General features: G+C 40.8%; 1 protein-coding gene across 1 annotated transcript; it reads left to right on the forward strand.

Annotated features, from left to right (window-relative positions):
- The first annotated feature begins 394 nt into the window (after positions 1-394).
- On the forward strand, positions 395-24,602 carry LOC145393748 (uncharacterized). The gene is made up of 10 exons (XM_080267793.1): positions 395-448; positions 15,230-15,460; positions 16,208-16,346; positions 16,782-16,933; positions 18,239-18,334; positions 19,437-19,581; positions 20,179-20,341; positions 21,039-21,121; positions 22,496-22,709; positions 23,380-24,602. Exons 1-10 carry the CDS (start codon positions 399-401, stop codon positions 23,568-23,570), a joined length of 1,464 nt encoding a protein of 487 aa, XP_080123919.1. The 5' UTR covers positions 395-398; the 3' UTR covers positions 23,571-24,602.
- The last annotated feature ends 411 nt before the right edge of the window (positions 24,603-25,013 follow it).

The following is a 25,013-nucleotide window of genomic DNA, read 5'->3' on the forward strand; positions in this document are numbered from 1 at the left end:
AAAGAGGTATAGGGGAGACGATAACCAGTGGACAGGAGACAAGAGGAAAAGAAGGTAAGAAAATACACTTGGAAATAAAGGATTAAAATAAAAAAAATAAGCAGGAAGGAAAAAAAAAACATAAACAAAAGCAGATATGAAACCAAGGTGAAGTTGAAAATTTTCGAGGAACAGTGGATCAAGGGGAAAAAAAGAAAGAACATAGGAAAATGGGAAAGTGAGATAGAAACAGACACACTAAATAGAAGAAAGAACGCCAAAAAAAAGGGAGAGGGAGGCAAAGCTATTCGAGTTATAACGAAGAAACTAAATGACATTACACTGCCCTGTGAACTGTCGCGGAAATGGAAGTATGATGATGATGGGCATGTGAGGTGCAGGGAGGTGCAGAGATCGGGATGTGCTGCGCTGTGGTGACTCGCGACACAGTGTACCCTCGTAACAGGCAGTAAGTTACACACGAGTTACACCTAGTTATACCGCCGTTGCACCGTAAGTAGACCAGCGTTATTATACCTCATTGTACAGTTCCGCATGTCAGTTTTGCTATACCTCTACGTCGGTTATAACTATCATACCACAGTTATACTAATCATATCTCTATCATTTATAGTAGCTATGTCACAAGTCAACAGCATGTTATGGCAGCCAACTTTTCCACCAAAAATTAGGTTAGTTATTCACATGCAATATATATGAACATGAATACACTATAATGTTGGCCTTGGCCACATACAATTGCACTGGATGATGGGCTGTGGTTTTATGTATGGCCTCGCACATACATACATATATACAGTACATACATAAATTCATACATGCATAACACATACATACATAATACATACATAAATTCATACATACATACATATTGGTAGGTGGATGAGTTCTGATTGCACATATGTGTGGGGAGGGGAACAAAAAACTAGTAGTGTTGATTCTAATTAGAGGGTAAAGAACGAGAAAGGTTGAGAAAGCCATTATGTTCTTTAAGGCAATTGGAGGTGGGGGGAAGTAGATGTTGTGACCAGACCTTCCCCCTCTGTCATCACCTCCCTTCTTCTCCCTGTCATCATCTCCCTTTTCCCCTCTGTCATCACTTCCCTTCTCCCTGCCATCATCTCCCTTTTCTCTCTGTCATCACCTCCCTTCTCCCTCTGTCATCACTTCCCTTCTCCCCCGTCATCACCTTCCTTCTTCCTCAGTCATCACCCCCTCCCCCAGTCGCTCCCCTCCCTCACATCCCCCGCAAGAACTACATAATTGTGGATAATCGTTACCCAATATCCTCCTACTCCTCCTCCTCCTTCTCTTCCTCCACCACCACCTCCTCCCCCTCCTCCTTCTCTTCCTTCTCTTCCTCCACCTCCTCCTCCTCTTCTTTTCTTCCACCTCCTCCTCCTCCATAATGGCTGTAACTTAACCTCTCCAGTATTGTGGCGTCTTATGTGTTTTATTTTTGCTATCAGATTTCTCTATTCAACTTCCCTCCCATACTGAAGGGGTTAATGAAGACCGTATCTAATTTCCCCTCAGTTAGTATATCTCTCCTGAATGAAATCGTCTAGAGAGAGTTAGAGTATGCTAGAAGAGTGTCCTGCCTAACCCCACACGTGGTTACACACACACACACACACACACACACACACACACACACACACACACACACACACACAAGAATCTGGAGCAGGCTTTACACAACGAAGGGCAAGTCAATGTTTCCTAGGAGTCGTAAACACACTACACTCTGCTACACTACACTACCCCTTCCATTACTTACCCTTCACACGCACACCCTCATTCATACGCACGCACGCCTTCATTTACACGCACATTCACACATGCGTACGCACACCCTCACTCACACGCGCAGCCTCAATCACACGCACATCAACTCACGCACACACTCACACACACACACAACACACATACACACACACCTCCACCCTTACATTCTCCCACATATCTCCGCCACCACCCCTCATTCACCCCTCCACTCTTACATATAGCACTTCTGCTCGACCACCATTTCATCCTCTGTACCCGAAGGACGTCATTTTTTTATTCATTTTGCTACTAGACGATTTTTTCAACTCTCATACAAGAAAAGAGGATTTATTAAGCCTATATCTAACCCCTCCAGCTGGAAAAGTATTATCCTAAGCTGATTAAAAGAGAAGATGAGAAGAAATAACACATCCCAGGCGTCAATAAGTTATCATTTCCCTGAATCTTACCCTCCCGTCCCGCCACAAAAGTCAAGGTCGCACGGGGCATAAATAATTGACCAGCGAAACAACGTAGGCGGGAAAAAGAATAAGATGAAAACAGTGAAGAAAATCCATTAGATATTTAGCCTTGTGTTGTGGTTGTGGTGGTGGTGGTGTCCCTGGCCGGATTTCGGAATGTAGAGTTCTTGGTTCTCAGTGACACAGAAACCGATATGAAGGTCAGGTTAGCTAGAACTTGTAAAAAATGGATCTCTCTCTCTCTCACACACACACACACACACACACACACACACACACACACTTCCCACAACTATTGCTCAAAATTCCACACGATTTTCCTTCCTCGCTGAATCCCTTATTTCAGCACATTCCCCACATAACCTTCTCTTTCAACAGTATTACCTAAGTGTTTTTACGATACCTTTAGAACACGTGACGAAGAAAGGACACGTCTGGCCTCACTACAACGTTCCTGATCCAGCTCTGTAATGTGGGATGCAGGCTAATCTAATCCAGTAACCATACGCGTTCCATAAATGTTCATCTTAAATTGGGGACTTCTCTTTCCCTTCTCGATTTGAGTTGTAAGAATACAGACGATTAAAAAAAAAAAAAATCTCCAAATCTGTACTAAGCAACCTCACAGTACAATTATTCGTCCCTGTGCCTGTTTTTAGCACTATTTCTCTTTATAATTTTTACCCATTACATTACTTCCTGTACCTATCTCCTGACGCTGCATCCAATGAGGGGTGTCCTCAGTAAAAATGTCCCCATAAATCTGTGTCCCAACTCCGTAATCTTTAGTTTCACGCAACATTTCGTCTTCGCGCTTCTTTCTAGCATCATAACTTCCCTGTTGGCTACGTTTTACGCTTAGCTATTGTATTGCGGATATAGATTGCCCTCTGTTACCCACCGTGTCCCATATTATAATTTACGGAGGGAGGAGCTTGTGATAGGCTAGGTCTTGTCACGGTGCAACAAGTCTCATAAATCTACGGTCCCGCCACGCCAGATTTAACTAACATTATCACTTGTCCACAATGCAGTTTAAGAGTAAAAGGAACTCGGTAGAGCGTCAGTCTGGTTAGCATGTACTGAGACGTTGGACTAACCTGTGGTTTAACTGAACTGGAGGTGTTCTGGGCTCCCTTATGTAAATGCCAACCTCCTTGCCAACTCGTTCTCAGTCCGCCGTCTATCCCAGCACACAAGTTGAAAGATCTGGACCTGGAGTAAAATAAATAAATAAATAAATAAATAATCAACAAGCCATAGTGATGATTATACATATATTACTATAATTAATATACCTTGAGATCTATGGCCAACAACTATGCACATAACAGCACTCTTATCAGTAATACCATAATCACAAAGACTTTCAAACTATTGTTTTGTATTAATATCAGTTATGTTGCCAAGTTACTGTAATGCTCTATTTTCTTGCCACAGAATAGGTTAACAGTACATACATACATACAAACATACATACAGCCATACACATACATACACACACATACTGTACATACATACATACATACACACACACACACACACATACATACATACATACATAAACTAAGTAAATAAACCCTACACTAAATACAGGTAAGGCAGGTGTACCAGTGTGTCCTGGTGAGTAAATATAGGAAAGGTGACCGTGAGCCTGGGGGAACATACAGTATATCAATCATCACACCCTTACATACACCCTAAACACCATTATCTCCTTCACCCCTCACCCTCACCCTCACCTCATCCCTCTCCTTTCACTCCTGACACCCTCCTTATCCCTTTCTAACCCCTCATCTCACTTCCTTCATTCTTCCCTCACTCTCACCTGCCCATCCCAACTCCTTACCCCTCACCTTCACCCCTCTCACCACACTCACCTCATCCCTCTTCTTTCGCCCCTGACCTCCTTCTTATCCCTCCCTCATCCCTCACCCCCTCATCTCACTTTCCTCGTCCTTCTCCCTTCACTCCTGACCCCTCCCTCACCCCTCACCTCTCACTCCTTCTTCCCCCCTTACCCCTCACCCTATCTCCTGCCCCTGCCCCCGTCCTCACTACTTACCCCTCCCCCCTCCCCCCACACACACCTCTTACCCTGCCATTTGTCTAATGTCCCTCCTGACTGCCTCCCTAATGACTCACCATTTTCAGACAGCCTTGACCCCTGGCACATGGTCGTCATTGATATACCACACACCCCATCAGTCTTACACCTACACCCTGCACCACAACACTACACCACAACGCCATCCCCCACAACACCGCAGCACAACACGTTGCCACGCAACACCCTGCAACACAACACCCTCTCCCACATCACCGCACTACAACACCTTGCCACACAACACCCTGCTACACAGCACCCTGCCACACAACACCCTGCATCACAACACTCTGCTACACTTTATACCATGCCACGCCCACACCCTGCACCACAGCACCCTGCACCACTTTGCTACACTGCATGAATCTGACACACCTTACACCCTGCCATACCGACATGCTGCTACACCTTACACCTTGCCACACCCTGCCACACCTCTACACAACACCCCTATTTCGTTTCCATACAGTCACTGCACCTCGAAGATAATCCTTGGTGGACATCTACCATTATTTTTTTTTATTTGAAGGACAAGAATAAGAAAAAAAAAGGAAAGGAAAATTGAGCAAGGAATTCCTTTTTGCTGTTATATTGCTCAGTAGCTTTTACAAATCCTCCACATGATATTCATCGGCTCGTGGAGGAATGTGCTTGATGGAGAGAGAGGGAGGGAGGGCAGGTGGTTTTCTTCATCTTCTTTTTATTAATAGCATGGAAATATAACAAAGTCTATATCAAACTTAATCCTTTGAACTCTGAATGTTCTTCTCGTCGAATCATCAACATCATCATCGTCATCACCATCATCATCGTCATCACCATCATCATCGTCATAATCATCATCATCATCATCATCATCATCATCTTCATCATTATCATGATTATTTTTTAGTAATGTAAACGGTGCAGGACGGATTAAAAAACAGGAAGAGATAACACACACACAAAAATATATATACGGTACTAGCAATGTGCCTAGAAAAAATAAAGTCTAAAATTCGTTAGAGTAAAACACACACACACACACACACACACACACACACACACACACACACACACACACACACACACACACACACACACACACACACCAGCCACGTGCCAGGTACTTCACGTGGTATGATCGATGGTGATGATGATGATGATAAGTGGTGCTTCAAGTGGTTGTGATGACGTTCGGTTGCCGGTGGTGGTCGTTGTGGTGGAGGTGGTGGCGAAGTAGCTGGTGGTGATGGTAGTAATGGTTGTAGGAGTGGTAGTGATGGTAGCGATGATAGTGGTGCTGTAGGTGCGGTGATGCCGGTGATGGTAGTATTGATATGGTGTGGTAGCACTGGTGATGGTAGTAGTGATATTGTTGGTGGTGGTAGTGACAGAAACGGTGGTGGTACTGATAGCAGTGGTAGTGACAATGGTGGAGGTCGATAGTAGTGGTGAATGAAGTGACGATGATGGTGGAGGTGGCAGTGTCAGGATGTGGCCAGTGCCTCTTACGGGAAATTACACCCTGCTTGAGCGAAATTACAGCCGGATCAAGCGAAACAGGACCAGAGGAAGTGAAATGAATAGGTAGACTAGCCTAAACAAATATGACTGCGTTCCTGAGCCTGACAGACCCACTCATGCCCAGCGACCCTCACCCCACCCAACACTTAACAAGGCACAAATTTACAGAGGAACTCTAATGATGGCGTTATTATCTTAGACACTGAAGGCAAAGGTGGTTATTTTCACTCTGTTCACCTGACTACACAAAAAAAAAAAATAAAAAAAACTTAGATGATCACAATGTCAGTATATAAAGTTCCTGCTGATAAAAGGATGAAATGAAGCGTTTTGATGAGAATACGTCAAGATATATGTGCAGGCGTAATAAATATAGATCTGATATGCAAACCGTACCATCATGCACAGGGTGTCTTGCAGTTCATGGCCACTATAAAGTCATTCCCCTTTGTTTTTATCGCTTTTCATCGACCAGTTAATATTCCTTTGTTTTGCTTTTTTCTCGTGAGGTTAATGGCCAGCTAATATAAATGGTCTCTATTTTTCATCGTGTGTATGTGTGTGTGTGTGTGTGTGTGTGTGTGTGTGTGTGTGTGTATGTGTGTGTGTGTGTGTGTGTGTGTGTGTGTCACGCCCCTCACGATATATTTACCCTCAGTGTGCCATGCAGAAACACACACAGGCGAGAAAACCTTACTAAGTGGTCACGCCTACGCAGAATAATACTAACAGGTGAACATTGCAATCCGTCGTCACTCTTCCCGCCATTCACACACGCAATCATTCACGGTGGAGGGAAAGAGAGAAATAATTTTGAAAAGTAATAATGCTGGTGTGGTTTATAATTTTGGTCTGCTTCAATAGTGTTTTCCTTTCCTTCTTAATGTGTTTCTCAATCTCTTCCTTTGTTTCTTAATGTCTTTGCTTCTTTCCTGTTTTCTTTCTTTCCTGATATCTTTCTTTTCTTAATGTAATTTTTCTTTCTTAATGTCTTTCTTACTGAACGCCTCTCTTTCTTTCTTTCCTAATGTCTTTCTTCATGTTCTCCTTTCTTTCTTAATATCTTTCTCTCCTTCCTTCCTTCCTTCCTTCTCTCTTTCCTTTCTTCTTATCTCAGGTTCTAAGGGCTCAGTTGAATAAAATCGTCTGGAGGTAGTTGACAGATAATCCTAGACGTGTCCCGAAGCTGAGAGGGTTAACGTTATCAATATCTGCTTTCAGTCTCGTATTATGGCTAACTCAGATGAATGAAATCTTTGGCCCGTATTCTCGTCGCGTAAGATGGCTCCCTAACACCTCTTCCTTAACGATTTATTATCCAAACTACTCATTAATATCCCCAGGTTTGCTTCTTGTGTCTTTTTAATATCGAATTAGATTGCATGGATAACACACAAAAATATAGCAACGGAGCAGAATCAGAAATAAATCGGTAAGGAAGAGGTGTTACGGTATATCCAAAGTCGGACGCAATTTGAAGGAAAAATACAAATAAAAAATGAGCTATGACCTCACGCAAATCTTGTTTCAATCCCTTCAATCCGATGAGTTTTTTGTTTTAGTCTTGCTACTTCCAGACGATTTTCTTACTTTCTACAACATAAAAAGGGTTAATGAAGAATATATCGACACTCTCTAGTTTCAAAAGTGGCCCCAGGCTGAATAAAATCGCCCGGAGTGCAGAAATGAAGAAAAATGCCCCACCGAACTGGAGGAGGGATCAATAGTGAGGACACAGCGAAATCGAGTACAATCCTCACTCTTTTGACAAACTGAGATTAACACACACACACACACACACACACACACACACACACACACAAACTTATATTAAAACATTTACTGCTACGATTTCCCAAGACTGAACTAAATCGCCTGGTGTTAGCTTCATAAAATTCCTATAGTTCGTTCACCGTAACTTGGCGATTTTCATCCTTTTGCAGCTTATTTACCGCACTTCGGCGACAGAGTAAGGTAATACTATGGCTCTACATCTTTCCCAAAGCACTTCTTCATGACAAGCACCATATTCTAGTGTTTATCTCTTACTACCGGTATGGCCCAGTGTTCAAGATGAGAATATGGCAATTTAAACCAGGTTAAAGTGAATACCGTATTTGTTGGTTTATCAGCAGCCAAGATAATGGCCCGTATTCTCGTCGGCAACGGAGGCTCCCAAACACCTCTCCATAACGTTTATTTTCCAAACTACATCCCCTGCTGTGCTTCTGATGTTTTTTTCAGTTTCAATATGGACTGCATGAATAACACACAAGAATTTAGTAACACGGTGGAATTACAAATAAATAGGTAAGGAAGAAGTGTTCGTATGTTCCATAACCGTACTAGAATGCCGCCCAATGTTACAGGAGATAACGTTGTAATTTGAAGCCTCCAACAGTCAAGATTTATCTCTGCTGAACAAAATAGTTTTATGTTAGCCTGACTAAATATCCAAGACCAGCAACCGTAGTGAATGGGTTAAAATACGAAGCCAAGTTTAAATAACGGAGAGTAAGGAAAATCGCAAGCGGCAGCTAAGTTAGCTAACAAGTCTTCCGAAAACACGTCCGGGGTATATATATATATATATATATATATATATATATATATATATATATATATATATATATATATATATATATATATTACAATTTTATTGTTGCACGAAGATATTTGTATATGCTCACTTGACTATCCCGGGCGAGTTTTCGTAAGACTGCTGTTGTATGTCACGGCGTCAGTTGATATTAGGACTTTGGAGTTGTAGGTTGAATTAGGACGGTAAGCCTTTCAAAATGGGTTTCAATAATTTGAAGTGGCGAATTAATCTCTCGCGTGATGAAAAAACAGGTTTTTATTTCTCTGAGGCCAAAATTGGCTCACAAAATCTTATGATGTTAATAGTGGTGCAAGAACCACCACAATTCCTCTATCAGCAGTTTGTCAACTGGGATTGCAGGCAGAACAAACTGATATCGATTTTGATGATGGGTATTTTGTCGGTAGTTATGTAAGTGATGTAGATATTGTTATGAATAACAGTGTGACATTTTGCACCCAAGTCATTAATGTAAAGAATTTGCATCAAGAGGCTGAGTTCGGTTTTCTGTTCGGATTACTTGGCAATGATATATGCTCACAAATGTCGGTTGCATCAGGGTTGGAAATCGTATCTTGAAGGTGTAGGCAGCGGCCTCCTGGTGCTGGAGTACCCGGGCGAGTTTATGCAAGAAATATTTGTTAATGGATAGTCAGTGCGTGGCCTGGTGAACACAGGTTATGTCTGGAAACCAACATGGATTTGGGCACGGCCATAGCCCTGAAATGTCGCCTATTTCCTGTGTCCAATGGCCGGCCCAGTGTGTGGGAAAACGGCGTTTATCATCGCGTGACCCACCAGACCCAGGTAATAGTATCTATGGCTAACTATTCCATTAACTCTTACATCACAACTATCGCCAGTTATGACCTACCTATTATCGACACTGATGTCCCGAAATTTGTACATATTTTAGGTTTCTTTGAGGATCAGGCGTTCCAGGGGCAGGCCAGTGTCACATTGCTTGGCGACTACAAAACTTTGATTTTGATCATATTGGAGCCTTCGTCTTCACCATCCACTTTGGGTTTCTTAGCACCTAGACATTCATTATATATATATATATATATATATATATATATATATATATATATATATATATATATATATATATATAAGGCACCCCAAATCTTGTAACTTATGTCTTTGTGTTGCCCAGTATGCATTTTATGGCGACGGTGAACAGTGATTTATTGTGAAACCTCTTCATGTTTTCCCCTTTGTTCTGCCAAGCCTCAAAATTGAATTTTGGTCTTTTTGAAACCATTGTTTTTTTCCGTCACACACACACACACACACACACACACACACACACACACACACACACACACACACATATATATATATATATATATATATATATATATATATATATATATATATAATGCAATGTCTTTCGAATGTTAATAACTCCTTTTGTTGTGTAGGTACTCAGTAACTTTCTCATCAATAAATATTATCTAATCAGTCAAATCGTTTTCAGTAGCAAATATGAAACTGAGTCATATTGCTATAAATGGATATTAGTCTCGGGATAAACTTGGGCCAACACAGAAGTTCGTTTTGTGACCCAAATGGTGTTAGTTTCCAATATTCTTTATTCGCACTCATGCGCTCTCGTATTTCGTTTTACATACCACATATTAGAAGGCTCAGATGGTAACTGGCATCATGGCGTGCCCGTAACTTATGGAACAGCTACCTTCAATATAGCGTGGGTCGACTCAGTATGGAAAAGAAAGCAGCTTACAATCAAGATGCAAAACGGATACCATGAAGTGAAATGTGTTTTAGGTAAAAAATGATGAGGCCTATGCAGTAGATTATTTCACTTGAAGTGTAACCATATTTATGAGGTAATTAAAATGTTTACATCCTGTATAATTTACCAGTGAGGTTGGTTGCCCTGTATAATGGAGGAGTAATGTTAGTCATCTATTCCACTACCTAATTTATGGGTAACGGCATATTTCACGATCGGCAAATCAATATCCAATATATATGTTCATATTACCAGGGTGCAGTTCTAGCAGTATGTTCAGCTACCTGAGTCACAGTAATATTAATACGAAGTGGTTAGGATTACGGTAGCAGTAATTATACACTCACGGACTACGATTACGGCTCTTACAGAGCTTTTGTATGTATAATGAATCCTAGATTTATTAGGTTAAGTTAGGTTAACCGCTAGAATTCGGCGATGTTTGGTGTTTCGGTTAGGTAAGAAATAGCTTTAAGTTAGGTAGGTTACGGCTGCCGTAATCGTAGTCCGCGAGTGTAGATAACAGCTGCCCTAATCGTAGTCCGTGAGATATACTTACGGCTGCCGTAATCCTAACCACGGCCATACTAATATTAATAGAAGGAAGGTTAGGGTTTGAAGTTACCAGTCTAAAATATTAGATAGTGTAGTCTGGCATAACATCAAAACACCGTATGATAATGTAAGACATCAAACGTTCGGTATGCACACACCTGTTATCCAGTAAACGTTGGAATGTGGTAGTAGATTGATTATTGCTGTGACATGATTGTCAGTACAGGCCCCCACCCCCAATTGTCCGTCCCACTTTCTAACCGACAGCACAAAATGGTCAACTCAAACTTTGCACAAAGGACATACTGAAGCAGAAGCACGGTCTCTACCTCAGTCCATCATACTCTTGCCATCGGCGAGAAAAGTGCACAAGTTAAAATAATGTAAGGTACAAAAAGCGAAAGGTACCTCCCTTCAAGTAGAGAGAAAGGAAGAGTATGATGTTCTTTCCTTACCTAATTGTATGTTTACAGGAATTGGTCAAGTTCGTACTGTCCCGTGTTTTGAACCATTATTATCATACTTGTCTTTAACTTTATGAATATTTTTGACACTTTCATTCGTATGGGAAACTGAATTTCCTTACGTCTATATCACCTCTCTTTTTGTACAGTTTTTTGCAATGTCCTCTTGATGTTGCTTCCCCATAGGTTATATACTCATTTACATTTATTTTCTCTTTTCCTGTGATGCATTTATATAACAATCATGTCTCCTCTCCTGTAATGTTGGTAGGTATAATTTTTAGTCTTTCTTCATAGCTTAGATCTAAGCTTGGTACCCATCTTGTACCGGCCCTTTGCACCTTTTCAGTCGTGTCTTTTGAGATGCAGATTCGACTGTGCCTGTATTAATAAAAACTTCCAGAAGTACTCCTAAAATTACTACTAAAAGTGGTTGTAGCTGAGACTCCTAGGAGGACTCGTAGTAGTAATTTCGCTCCTACCATGAAGTGTTACCAACACGAAGAATCTCTGGTTAATATATTTTAAAAATTACCATTACAAAGCCTCAGAGTATCAGTATGTAGTTTAAAAATGAAAAACTAGCTTTTATATATAGAAACAACATCTATTTGATCATATATTATGATTCTTTACGAATGTCGATAAAATGGATAAAATGTAAACACATCGTGTGGTCAGCTGATCGTGCCTGCTACCATCGGGGCATCGTGTGTACATGGTACAGTGACTGTCAACAATGGCACAATTTCAAGATTCCACGGCTGCAGAAAAATTCAGGAGAAAGAGAAACTGGACGGAGGGAGTGTACGAGGGACCTTCACAAACCTCTTAACAATGTGTGGAGCAGTTAGAGCATAGAGTGTTTCCGTTATCACATTGCTCACTGATGGCTGCGATGGTCCAAAGTCATCACAATTACACTGCTGCATTTTTCCAGTTGCAAGGTACCTAAATAGTATCAACACTTTCATCTCGGATGTGAGAGGATGGTTTCAATGTGTGGGCCTTTCCAGTACCGTACATCTCTTACTAAATCAGTAATAAACAGAATGCCCTCACGATCGAAACGGTACCTTCTTACAAGTTCTTGATCATCATATTCCATGAATGCATCCTCCCGAGCTCGAAAATTTCTGCATGGTGGATGGTGTCGGTCAGCCATGGTCTATGTTGTCTTGTCTCTTGGTGTTTGAGGGACGCAGCTACTGTGATTACTGTCGCTAAAAGCCCTCCTAACTCCTTAAAAGTCCTTGTGGAGGACTTTTATTTTTTAGCGATCTTACAAGTAAACTTAGGAGTTGAAAGTAACTTTTAGGAGTACTTCTAGAAGTTAGGAGCCAAATTTCACTTTGAAAGGAACTTTTACTCCTAGGAGTTTTTATTAATACGGGCACGGATTACTGGTGCATACTCCAGAGTTAGTCAGATGAATGATGAGGCCTATTTTGGCGGGGTTAGTGGAATCGGATTAGGATCGAGGCGGATTACCGATCCAGAAGGGTCACACCAAAACAGTCCAGCAGTTGAGATGGAGGGATGGGGTGGAGAGGTATATGAGAGATGGTGGTGTGAGTTGGGAGCAGGGCAGTGAAAAGGCGGGGGACAGGGCGATGTGGAGGCAATTTGTTTGTGGCCACCTCGAACAGGATGGAGGCGTCTGGCAATAGATAAATAGATAGTTTCAGATCGGTTTGTCCTGTTGCCATGGCAACACGCCAGTGCCCTTCCTGATTGTAAACAAAACGATGCCGGTTGAAAGTTCAAATGGATGACTTGGTCAGCAGTAACTCTGCTCTCATTTTCAGCAATGATGTCCCATTACTGACGAAATCAGTTACAGTTGAGCCCCTTATACCCGCCTTAGTAACTGGCAGTAGTATTTTATCAGTATATTACTAAAAAAAAAATAATAATAAATAAATACGGCACTTACAACATAGGAGCTGACGCTATATTTGTTTTGGTGTGACGTCACAATCCTGGATTGTCCAGGCCCAGCTCAGGCCACCTTGGGGAGGTGGACAGCCTCAGGTGGATCCGCAATCATTTATCACTCCAACCCAGGACCAGGCCTGTGCCTCGACTTGTATCTCGGTCCGGGATTAAACTTAGGCCAAAACATGCCCTATGTTATTATCTTTCTCAGCTGATCTTTATTTGTGTGAATGCTAACCTCAATTATATTTGTGAGAGAGAGAGAGAGAGAGACCCTCTCACCACAGTATGATGGGGAGGCATGAAAAAAAATAAAAATAAAAAAAAGGTAAATTTTTTAGAAGTAACCAACGTTTTCTTTTAATATTATTTTTATGTTTTCCAATGCAAAATACTGTTTTAATTAGTTTTGACCTTCATTTTGGGGGGAAAATCCCCCTTTTGGAATTTTGAGTAAGATCTCCAAAAGAGGGTTTATCCCCCAAAATCAAGATCAGAATTAATTAAAAACACACCATTTTGCATTAAACTAACCCAAACTAACTAGGCCTAACCTAGGGCCTGACATAGACCAAGTGCACACGCCTGCACCAGCCAATATGGCGCGACATTCATCCGCTATTGAGCGATAGCCTAACCAAAGCCACTATATGACTTCCCATACAAAATTTGCTCCTCCAACTCAAACTAGGCTTAAAAGGTAAGTCTTAATAGTTCAGGGACGTAATATAATGAAAATTGGTAACGTTGGTTACTTCTAAAGTTATACCAAAAAAAGTACTGGTAGGGTTCATTTGGACAATGTTCTTCATTTGTAACAGGCCAGAAAACTGCATAATTTCATCAGTAGTTTAAAGCCATTTTGTGTCACTTTGGGCTGTTTGTGACAGGCTTTGCTGTTACTAATACAGAATACTGTAAAAGAAAAAGTGAGGTTGCAATTTATCTGATAACAGTATTCTCAGTTAACCCTTTGACTACTGGGACTGATAACAAAACCATCAGGTGTTGGAGTAAGTACTGTAATGTTTGCAGGTGAGCCATAGCAGAGAATATGGCTGCCGGAGATAGTATTGAAGTCTTTATCTCCTAGGACATTTCATTGTCATCATCAGAGCTGGATCCAGCACTGGAAAGGAGAGGGGGATGATTCATAGTGGAATTGCCACTTAATCCATTTAAACATTCAAAGTAAAATGCATTTTTATGTTTCTCAGTTATATATATACAGGAGTACAATGATATAGGCAGTTGTAGTAATACTCTAGTACAGTATGTACAGTAATCCTGATCACTGAAGCAAGAAATTAGCATCTAAAACTACTTTACCACATAGAGGGTTATTGAAGAGCTGAAATTGGGAGTGTGTGTAAGCCCTCTGTCCCCCCCCCCCCCTAAATCCTCACCTGATGATCAATTGATCATCCTCAATAAAGTGCGGTACCCCATTGTACCAACAGAAGTGAAAGAGTTGCACTGCTGCTGTGACTGTTGTTGCTGGCTCATCAGAATGTGAATGCAGGATGTCCTGCAGACTCCTATCCACTTTTTGGATGAGATGGGAGAGTTAAGGGATGTTTGTTTAAAAATGTATTTCAGTACATGATGTTGACTTTTACTGTGTTGCAAGAGCAGACTGACCTTAGTGATTTGGTGTAACCTTCTGCAGTAAGGTAAACAGTCAGTCCAATGGTGCATCACTATGTGTATCTAAGATAGCTGAAAATTGTAATGTGAGGGGGTGGGGAAGGCAAGTTCCCTAATAACTTCATTTGACAGTAACAGAATTTCTTCCTCAAGTGACTTAGGTGGTGTGATTTGAGATAATTTAACTCTTACCTGGAAGTGGTGGTTTGAGTTAATTGCCCTCATACTGCCTCTCAATGACAATCGACTGACTACCATTGCCTTGAATGTGTGGACTGAGTGGCGTAGTACTGTACTGTAACTAGTGACACTGCAGCACCTGAGAGCAAGATTAGCAATATTTGTTAATTTGGCATTCCTGTTCTGGCACAGTTATTATGGAGAGTTTTCATTTTCCAGAGCCCACCCAACAGTGCACGCTGTTTCCCCGAGTGGCGTGCCCCTTGTTCTGCGCCAACGCACCCAGGTCACACCCAACGCTAGTGATGGCATGCGACAGGTCACCATGCAGGAGGGACCTCCAAGGGTCAGGGGAGGCAACAAACTCTCTGTCCTGCCACCCATCAAGGACTCGGGCAGGCGGAGGGAACAAGGCTTCTCCCTGTCTGAGTTGGAGGATATATCCCTCAAGTATGGTTACATGTTTGTTTCTGTTACAGTAATTATCCCACTTCAGTTTATGAAAAGTTAGTCTATTTATGCTTTTTCTCTATCACCTTCACTATAAGAGAACCTCCATAAGATGAGAAATTCTTGTGCTCAGTAGGCAGAATAAGAAAAAAAATATTATATTGCAGAGGTTATTGGATATATGTCTAATATTTTTAAATTCAGAAGTCAGAAGTAGTGACCAAAGATGTCGTCATAGTGATGGTATTATAACAACTGTGGGAAATGTTGAGTGTATCCATAGCCCTTTGGCCATGGTATCTTGAGTTGAATTAATACTGTAGTCTGTCCATTATCTGAAATGAATTAGTGTTCTTGATTCATGACTGAAATATAAATCAAGATCATTTTTAACATATTTGCTGTAGGTGACTTTTTTGAGATACAGTGCTGTACTGTATTAGTCTTTTGACATTATATAATACTGCTGGAAAGAAATACATACTGGTACCAGGAGCTCATAGTTCTTTTGCCAGATGGTTAAGCTCAGGCACTCCAATTGGATTGAGCCAGTGAAGGTTTATATCCACGGAGTAGTTGGGGTTAATTGCTCACGTAATGCCACTGAAGGAGGATTGAGGCTGGTCACTCTCATCTTAAATGTCAGGATCAAATTGCCTAGCCCCAGGCTCCTGCGCTTCTCATGGGGCAACGTTGGATTGGGTGATGGAAAGATGGATGTTAACCTCAGGCTTTGTCCACCTTCAGGAATGAAGTTGTAAGGAAAGGGAGAGATGTGAGTGAGCGCAGTCTACAGAGTCTACTGGCTAACTTGAGGTCACAGGATCGGGACAGGGATGGGGTCCTGCCTAGTGATGTTGTAAAGGCAGCTCTCAAAAAGTTTCAGGTTGGTGCTGGAAAGTTTACTAGTAGCTGTATGGTGGCAAGAATAAAGTAAGGTGTATGATTCCTTTGATGAAATCACAAAACAAGTTTGGCAAGTCAACAAAATATTAAATCTTTCTTGTATTATATTATTATTCATCACTGTACAGTATGTTGCTTGCTACGGTACTATACAGTATATCTAACATAACGATATTTGCCGGGTACGTCAGTATGAAGATAACCTTGAGTATGAACAGGTTTTTTTGTGTTGCCAGATTCATCCTTGATTTGGTCAGTCACTACTGTATTGTTTCAACATATTCAGTAATGTCATATGCTGACCTTGCTGTCACACTCTACTCTCTTGATTGCAGGTCAGCCACAACAGCAGCCAGTTATATAAATTGCTTGCTCTTTATCTCACTCTCTCTCTCAAACTATCCCCCCACCTTAGTTCCAACTAAGTGAGGAGAGCCAGAGGAGTCTGTGCAAGAAGTTTGGGGAGTCTGGTAGCGTTGTAGCTGTAGTGCGCTATGAGGATATGTTCAGTTATCTCACCCGCTCTCGCATGGAGGCACTCAGGGCTCCTCCACCTGTACAACAGAAGTAAGACTTAGTACTTGCAAAGTAAACTGTTTTGCATTCTTTCTCAGAACAACGTTGAATTGTCACTCATATCTAATACACTAAATTGCCTAGCTTTTGGCTTTCACTTTGCACATTAGGGTGTGTGACAGGCTAGCTTTCTTGTCTGTGGTATATTTTAATAATTGCTTTTTAAATTTACCCAGTAAGTGATATTTTACGTGGTTTATTATATTCTGCTGTTAATGATGATCAGTAAAAATACAGGTAGTGTTAGTGTGTGTGTTTGTGTGGAATGCATAGAGTGAGTTGGATAGGATTGGAAGTGTGATTTTTGAAGGATGTGGAGTAAGGATACCTGGTGAGGAGGAAGGAATCTGCTGACTATTTGAAGAGATTGTGCTCAGATGATATGCTATAGTTATATGGAGAGAATTGATGTAAATAGTGGTGAAAATGGTATACATATGTGAGTAAGTTTGGAGATTGAATGAGGCATGCTAGACCAAGATGAAGGTGGATGGATATGGTAACTGAATGTGTAAGAAAACAAAGCATTGGAAATGATCCTAGGGAACTGAGAGTGGATCAAGTTTGCTAAGTGAATTATGTATTGAGGAGCATGATATCAGGGTTTGGCATACTTTATTATCTAACTTCATAGTTGATGAATTGTCTGTTTGGTAGGAAACATGAACCACATCTATAAAGAAAACAGCAAAAGAAGTAAATATATGCAGATGGTCTGACCTGTGAGGTAGAGCCAAGATTCTGAGGGCTTGATTGGTGAGAATGAGAGTGTGGCCTATTTCATTGGGTACACTACTTTTGATTGTTTTCCCTATCATGTTTTCTCGTTTCTTGCTTTTTTGGGCCAACCTCACCCCGTCATTAGTTGGGAAAAAGAGGAAAGGATGATGATGTAATGTGCTGTACTTTATACAGTGTATGCTATTTAACTGTCTGTCTGTCATTGAAGCACTTTAGTATATATGAATTTTTCATTTACCTCCCCAAGTAATTCTTTTAGTAAGGTACATTGTTCTAGTTTCATCATTTTGTTTGGGACATGTAATTCACTTTCTGTATCTTGGATAAGTAAATGGTGTGCAATTTCATTTTAGTGTGTCTGCATAAACTTATCCCACATATTTTTCATTGTACCCTTCCTCTATAACTACACACCTGTGGTGCACACAGTGCCATTTATTTCATTGTAAATTATAGAAATTAGAAAATTAGAATACACTTAATACCGATGTCATACCTGTATAAAAAAAAAAAAATGCTGATTTCAGGTGTAAAATGGAAGTTGATTATTTTCAGGCCTGGTGCTCCCATTGGCAGTGAACAGCAGCCACAGCAGCAGCAGATGCAACAGCAACCACAGCAGCAGCCTCGAAAAGTTAATTTGCGCAACAGGTTAGTACTGCATTAGGGAATGCGAAATTGAATCAATACCATCCACCTGGTGGTTTGGTGCTTGAGCTCTTGAGTTGGGACTGGGTGTGGCTTATGCCCCACAGTTCAGGTCCGAAAGGTGTCCTGTGAAATATTACTAGGGGCATAGCACAGTCTCCTAACCTTAATTGTTCTGGACTACAGTAGGCAAGCCTACAGCCTCTATACTCCAAAGGTAGACAATATTGGGCTGGCAGTTACTGTACCATCCATAAAACCTCTTCTTTGTGTTTTCTGGTCCACCACAGTTAGAGAAAAATATGTGTTGATAGAGAGAGCAGTACCTGTCTTAACATCTCACTGAGTTGAGCTTCAATATGATAATTGATATATGAAAGTATTAAATGTTTTGCAAATACACCCTTCTCATTTCAACACATGGTTTTGTGGGTTGAGAGTGTTTTAAAGGAGAACACAAGGGTGATGTAGAAATTAATAAGTATAGCAGTGGAGGCATCTGAAAAATAGTAAAGATTCTGTAATGAAGGATGGTGATAATTGAGTTTCACAAGGTTGTGAGGGAACAAGACAAGTACTGTAATATAGAAGTATGAAGTTGGTTAATGACTTCTTATGAAATGAGGCAACAAACTGAGAGCTAAGATGATACCGACAAAAAGGAAAAGGATCGTAGTTTTGACAGGATTCTGGAAAGCAAAATTGTTGTAAAGATGATGGCTGTTGTAACTAACAAATACAGTGGAGGATGGAGATAAAGAACAACACAGAATATTTTCTCTTCTTTGAAAAAAGAAGATTGTGTGAGGGTAATAAGGAAACATTTTTTACACTTAATAACAAAAATGTATCACATTCAGTCAGATGACATACAGTATTTTTTATTTTATTTGTTCTACATTCAGACATGTATTCTGCTTAGGAGAAACTTTTCAGATGGGGGAAGTTTGAATAGCCTTCATTATTTCTTTCCATATAAGAAGCCTTTCTTAAGCTGAAAAAAAATTGACGGGGAGTAGTAAAAATAAACCATAAAAGGAGTTACTAGTGATAATGTCTGTGACCTTCCATGTTTCCCCTCCACTAGTAAATCTCTCGCCCTCAGGGTTATGTTCAACAGCAAGGATGAAGTGAAACTGATTGAGGACCTTGACTGCCAGTTAGCTGACATGCCAGTTAACATGGCCGACCTCCGGGGGACGATGTATGACCTTGACCGTGACCGGAATGAATTCCTGAGTGCCCAGCAGGTAGTCTTAATCACTGATAATTTGGATTCATACTTAATTTTTCCTTTTTTGCAATAATTCCTTGTTTCAAGTCACATTTATGTCCATTTTTGCTCTTTTAATACCATACAAGTTAAAAAAAAAAATTGTTACATTTACTAGCATAATTATCTGATCTGCATTCCCCTAATTTTATGCATTGCTACATATAAAGCGGACTATAGTTTCCCAATTTTACTGTACCAGTTATTGGAAAAAAGTTGTGATAATTTGGAATGCAGCCCTAAGTTATAGTGAGGATTGCCTTTAATTGTCCTTTTACACAATTGATTCAAGCTCTTAATGTCCCATCTTCTGTTACAAATGATTGATATACAGTATTTCTTAATTTTCATTTGTATGGTCTTTATTATCGTCAGCATCAGGAGCTTAGGGGTTTGAGGCAAGACCATTCAGTCCAGATATTTAAAGCAAGAATGACTCGTCACTTGCCTCTTATGTGGTCACTTTCAGATTTTGGACTGAGTAGCTTAGACCTTGGCCTGTATGCTCCTGATAAGGGTGATGATTTTGAGTTACCCTGATGGATGGACATGTTACTCGTGCATTTTTGCCTAGGTTGAGGTGGCACTGTCTAAGTGTGGGTTCCATCTGACACCTGATGTGCGAGCTCGCTTACTTCTGGCTACAGATCGTACAGGGGCTGGCATGCACAAGATAGAATCCCTGATGGACTATCTTACCAGAGTCAAACCAGAACAACATAACACACTTATTGCTGGTAAGATGGGCATGTAAGATAGAGCGAGAACTTGAAAGGCTGTAACTTTGGGACCACATTTGAAGGTGTAGCCATGGAAATATGTGCACAGCAGAATGTAGAAATACTAAGGATAAGGGAAGGGGTGTAGGAATTAGATGGAGGGGTTAAAAAGTAGAGCAGCAATAAACCACACAGTGTAGAGGGAGGGAAATGAAGCAGTGTGCTATAGAGAATGTGCTGTCACTGGTATATATTGATGGATCAGGGACAGAATATCAGATAATGAGACAGAAGTTATGAAATTGTGTGGTACTCTGTTATTAATTGGGATGGAGAGAGAAAGTTGTAAAAGCATGTATCAGTGTTATAGTAAATTTTTTTTTTTAAATATGAAACAAAAAATCACCAATAGTATGGTATAAGGAAAGCAAGACTGTAGCAGTTGTTCCATATACCAGCAGGGTTCCAAGATAAATGACTAGGAAAAGAACATACTGTGTTTTGGCAGAATGTGAGGCTATGAGGAAAGGTACTAATGTTATGTAGTGTAAAATATACGGTACTGCTTTAAAAGTTATGGGAAAGTGAGAGAGTAGTTGCAGGGAAAAAGAGTGCCTATCAAAGATGTGCTGTACAGTATGTTGAAAGGTAACTGGTCCTGTAGAATATATATAGTACAGTATATTAAGCTCACATATTTAATTTCCTTTGGCAGGCAACAGCCACTATCCCCGCCAAGCTAGGGTAGGCCAGCTTCCTCCGGACCCACGACAGCCGTGGGATTTTGATCAACATCAGGTATAGTTCATCCACTTTAATGTGATGGAGATTTTGTCCTTTTGCAGCTATTTCCATAGCTTGGTGGCAGAATCAGACAGTAGTGTGCCACTACATCCTTTCCATAACACTTCCTCATTACTATAATAGACATCAATCCCAGAAGGGGTGGCTGCAAATAATTCCCTGTACTGGTAAGTTGCCCTGTCCTCTTCCTTTAGGTTGCCCTCCCTCATCTCCCACCACCCTTATTCGTATGCCTCTCGACCCATTCTTCTACCTCAGTCTCGGTCTCTGTTTCCCCTCCTCCATCTTACCCACATTTACTCTTCAAGTCAGTCTTTCACTTTCCATGTGGCCGGTCAGTCTCAGGGTACTTCTAACCATTTCCAACACATCCTCATCACCACAGTGCTCCTGAACTTCCTCATTTGACATCTGTCTCTACACTTGGCTCCTCTCAGAAAATTAATTTCCACTGCTTCTACCCCAGACTCATGTCCTTTCAGCAGAGTCCAGACTTCATTTCCATATGTTAGTGTGGGGATCACAATACAGTCAGGCAGTGACTTTACTTCCCAGTTCCTTTACACAAGCCTCAGTGTACCTGTAACCCTCCTTTGCTGCCTTACCTTTTCTCCCACTTCATCCTCTAATTTCCCATCCATGCTCATTGCATTACCTAAATATGTGAATGTGCTCATGTTTGTTATTTCCTCACTGTTCAGTCTCACTGTGCACTCTGCAACTTCATGCCTCTCAGAAACCATAACTTTTCTCCAATTACTTTCAAACATTATTTCTTACACTTGGGTCCAGACTACAATTCCCACTCATCTTCACTTAATAAAATAGTGTATAGTATAATCAACAGACAACGGTACAGATTGCACCTTACTCTCACATCACGAAATGCAGTGCAGTAGAGTACGGTTAATTTTCAGAACAAACATTAAAGGACATCTGAACACTGTAGGCTCATTGTAATGTACAGAATTTGTATAAGGGAAGTTACAGGCAGCCCTCAGAAATTGAGGAAACTGACAGATAAGTTTTATGTGTAGCAGTAGAACTTATCTAGGCATTTTTTTTATTTTAATATCTGTAGATTTTATCCATTCAATCCAGTGGCTCCCCCTCCCCAGTGGGTATTTTCAGGCACTTATTCAACTAAGAGACCTCCCACACTAATGAGGTAAATGAAGTCTATGTTTAATCTGTCCATTGTGAAAAATAGCTCCTAAGTTGAGTAAAATTATCTAGAGACAGCAAGAATAAATTTGAAAATACATCATCAGATTGAAAGAGTTAGATAGCAGAAAAGAACATCAAACAAGGCAACATAAGAAGATTTACTGTGCAGTACAGTATTGTACTTTTGTTTTTTCATTCCAGCCACTAGAAGCTCGGCCAGAGTATCCGCCAGACGAAGGTTTCATTGAGGATGTGCAGCAACAGCAACAGTCTACAGTCCCCATAAGTTATGCCCCCCCACCCCCTGCAGCAGCACTGGAGCCAGAGGTGGACCTGGGATTTGATGTACAGAAGTGGAGCAGTGACTACCAGTACCTGGCTCAAGCTGTATACAATGCTGACCAAGACCAGTCAGGTGGGTACTGTATTTAGATGTCTTATTGTTTCATTATTCATGGATGCTGAGATAGGATGTTAATTATATACTGAATGAAATTTTATTATGGGGTACTTTGTAGGAATAACACAAATAAGGCAAAATATACATCTATCTATCTATCAATTGCCAGATGCTTTAATCCCATAACGGATGGCCACAAACAAATTGCCTCCATGTTGCCCTGTCCCCCACCTTTTCACTGCCCTTCCCCCAGCTCACACTCCCTCTGTCATATATCTCCACTCCTTCTCATCTTCAGCCTCACCCTACCCCCCTCCATCTCACTCACATACACTTTCCTTATTAGTCTGTCACTCTCCATCCTCTCCACATGGCCAAACCACCTCAGTGTGTTATCCACATCCACACCACAATGCTTCTTCACATCCTCATTTGTCAGTCTGTCTCTCCATGTAACTCCACATGCTCCTCTCAAACAACTCATTTTCACTGCTCTCACTCTGGACTTGTGTCCTTCCAACAAGGTCCAAGCTTCACTTCCATGCGCAATACTGTTATGCAGCAACTTTTTTACTTTCATGCTTACATCCCTATTTCTTATCACTGCTTTGTATTAAATGCATTGAAACTTTAAAAAGAACATAAAAAAATTGACATAAATACATAACAGTGATTCTTTGTACAGGTTACATGCCAGCTGAGGAGGTGCAACACATTACCGCAACGTACAACCTGGTTTACAACTTAAATATATCAGAAAACTCATTGAACTCGGCTCTTGCTGCAGCCACAGATCCCAACTATGGGGAGGTGAACTTGGAATATTTCATTGCTACTCTGCAAGATCTTCACTTCAGGGAGAATGGAATGTATTAAGAGACTTGGCAAAAGCTGACCCCTTTGGCCTGAGGATGTCCTTTTTATTTTCATGTTTGCTATCTCCAGACAGTTTCACTCAGCTCAGGATAGGTTTTTGAACTGGAGGGGGTAAAGTGTACCCTTCACTAACCTCTTCATTACTAGGGTGCTATCCTGAAATTGCATTAAATTATCTGGTAGCAGCAAGAATAAAATGAAATAACATACTTGGGCCTAAAGAGTTAAACATGGCTATTGCTACCTGAAGCTAATTCTTTTCAAGACTTGTGGAACCGAGGCTGTGGGTTGTGCTAAATAGCCTCAGATGGGTGAGTATTAAACAGCACATTGTTGCTCTGTGGGTTGTGCAGAGTAATATATTGTACTTGTTTACTATTGGCTTGGAAACTGTGATGCCTTGAGTACCGTACCTTAGAGGATAAATCTTATTTTTGTGTACTAAGCTGCTTCAACACAATGACTGTTTACACTTGGCTGAGTTGTGAATAGAGGATGATTTTCCATTTGCCCCAAAATAGTGGTTTTAAAGTGTTGTACACTGTACTCTTTATCATCATCATCTAATCCTATGTTGCCCCGTGATGAGCGTAGGAACCCAGGGCTAGGCAAGGTGGTCCTGACATTTAAGATGAAAGTGACCAGCCTCACTCATCCCTGAGTGGCAGTACATGACCAGTAAACCCCAACCATCCCTTGGATATAAACCTGCATTGGCTTAATCCGATTGGAGCACCATAATTACTCACTAAACCACCAGGCGCCATAATTTGGTCATATGCTACAGCGTAGTAAACGGTTTCCTGGTGTACAAGAACATGCAAGGTGTTGTATACAATGTTGGCTTTGAAGCAGTTAAGTCTTAGACTGGTAGAATACTCTTGAAAGAGAACTGCATACTTCCTCTGAAATGGATGACCAAAAATATGTTAATAAAATAAAATGAGATTGTAGCATCGAGTAGAATAGTGTGGCACTCTGTATTATCAGTGTAATCAACCAGTTGTTTATATAGCAGAGAACGTTAATACAGTAGCTATTCATCATGTAAAGTAGCTGGATGAGATTAATTATAACGTATCTTTATCCATAATTGATTCTTATTATTGAGTTACCTATTATTATTTTTTCATCTTAACTCAGTTTTCCAAATTCAGTAATGAAGTAGATCCTGGATTCCAGGGGTGTGAATAGTGTTTAAATGATTGTGTCTACCATTTCAGTGGGCAGGCTGTTGACAGTTCTTCCACAGATTGAGAGCCTTATTGCAGGTGAAAAGGCTGCCTTGTGTGGTTCAGGTCATAAACCCACAGAGCTAGAGGATGATTCATCCCCTCCAGGGTAGGCTTCCTTGCTCTAGTTGTTTAGCAGTCAGGGAAGGCGTGTTCTGCAACACCACAGTTACAACATCTGCTTTCTTTATTGCTGTCGAGACCATGGACT

The sequence above is a fragment of the Coenobita brevimanus genome, chromosome 25 (genome assembly GCF_032717465.1).
Source record: "Coenobita brevimanus isolate Jiangsu-jjx chromosome 25, ASM3271746v2, whole genome shotgun sequence".
Taxonomy (NCBI): domain Eukaryota; kingdom Metazoa; phylum Arthropoda; class Malacostraca; order Decapoda; family Coenobitidae; genus Coenobita; species Coenobita brevimanus.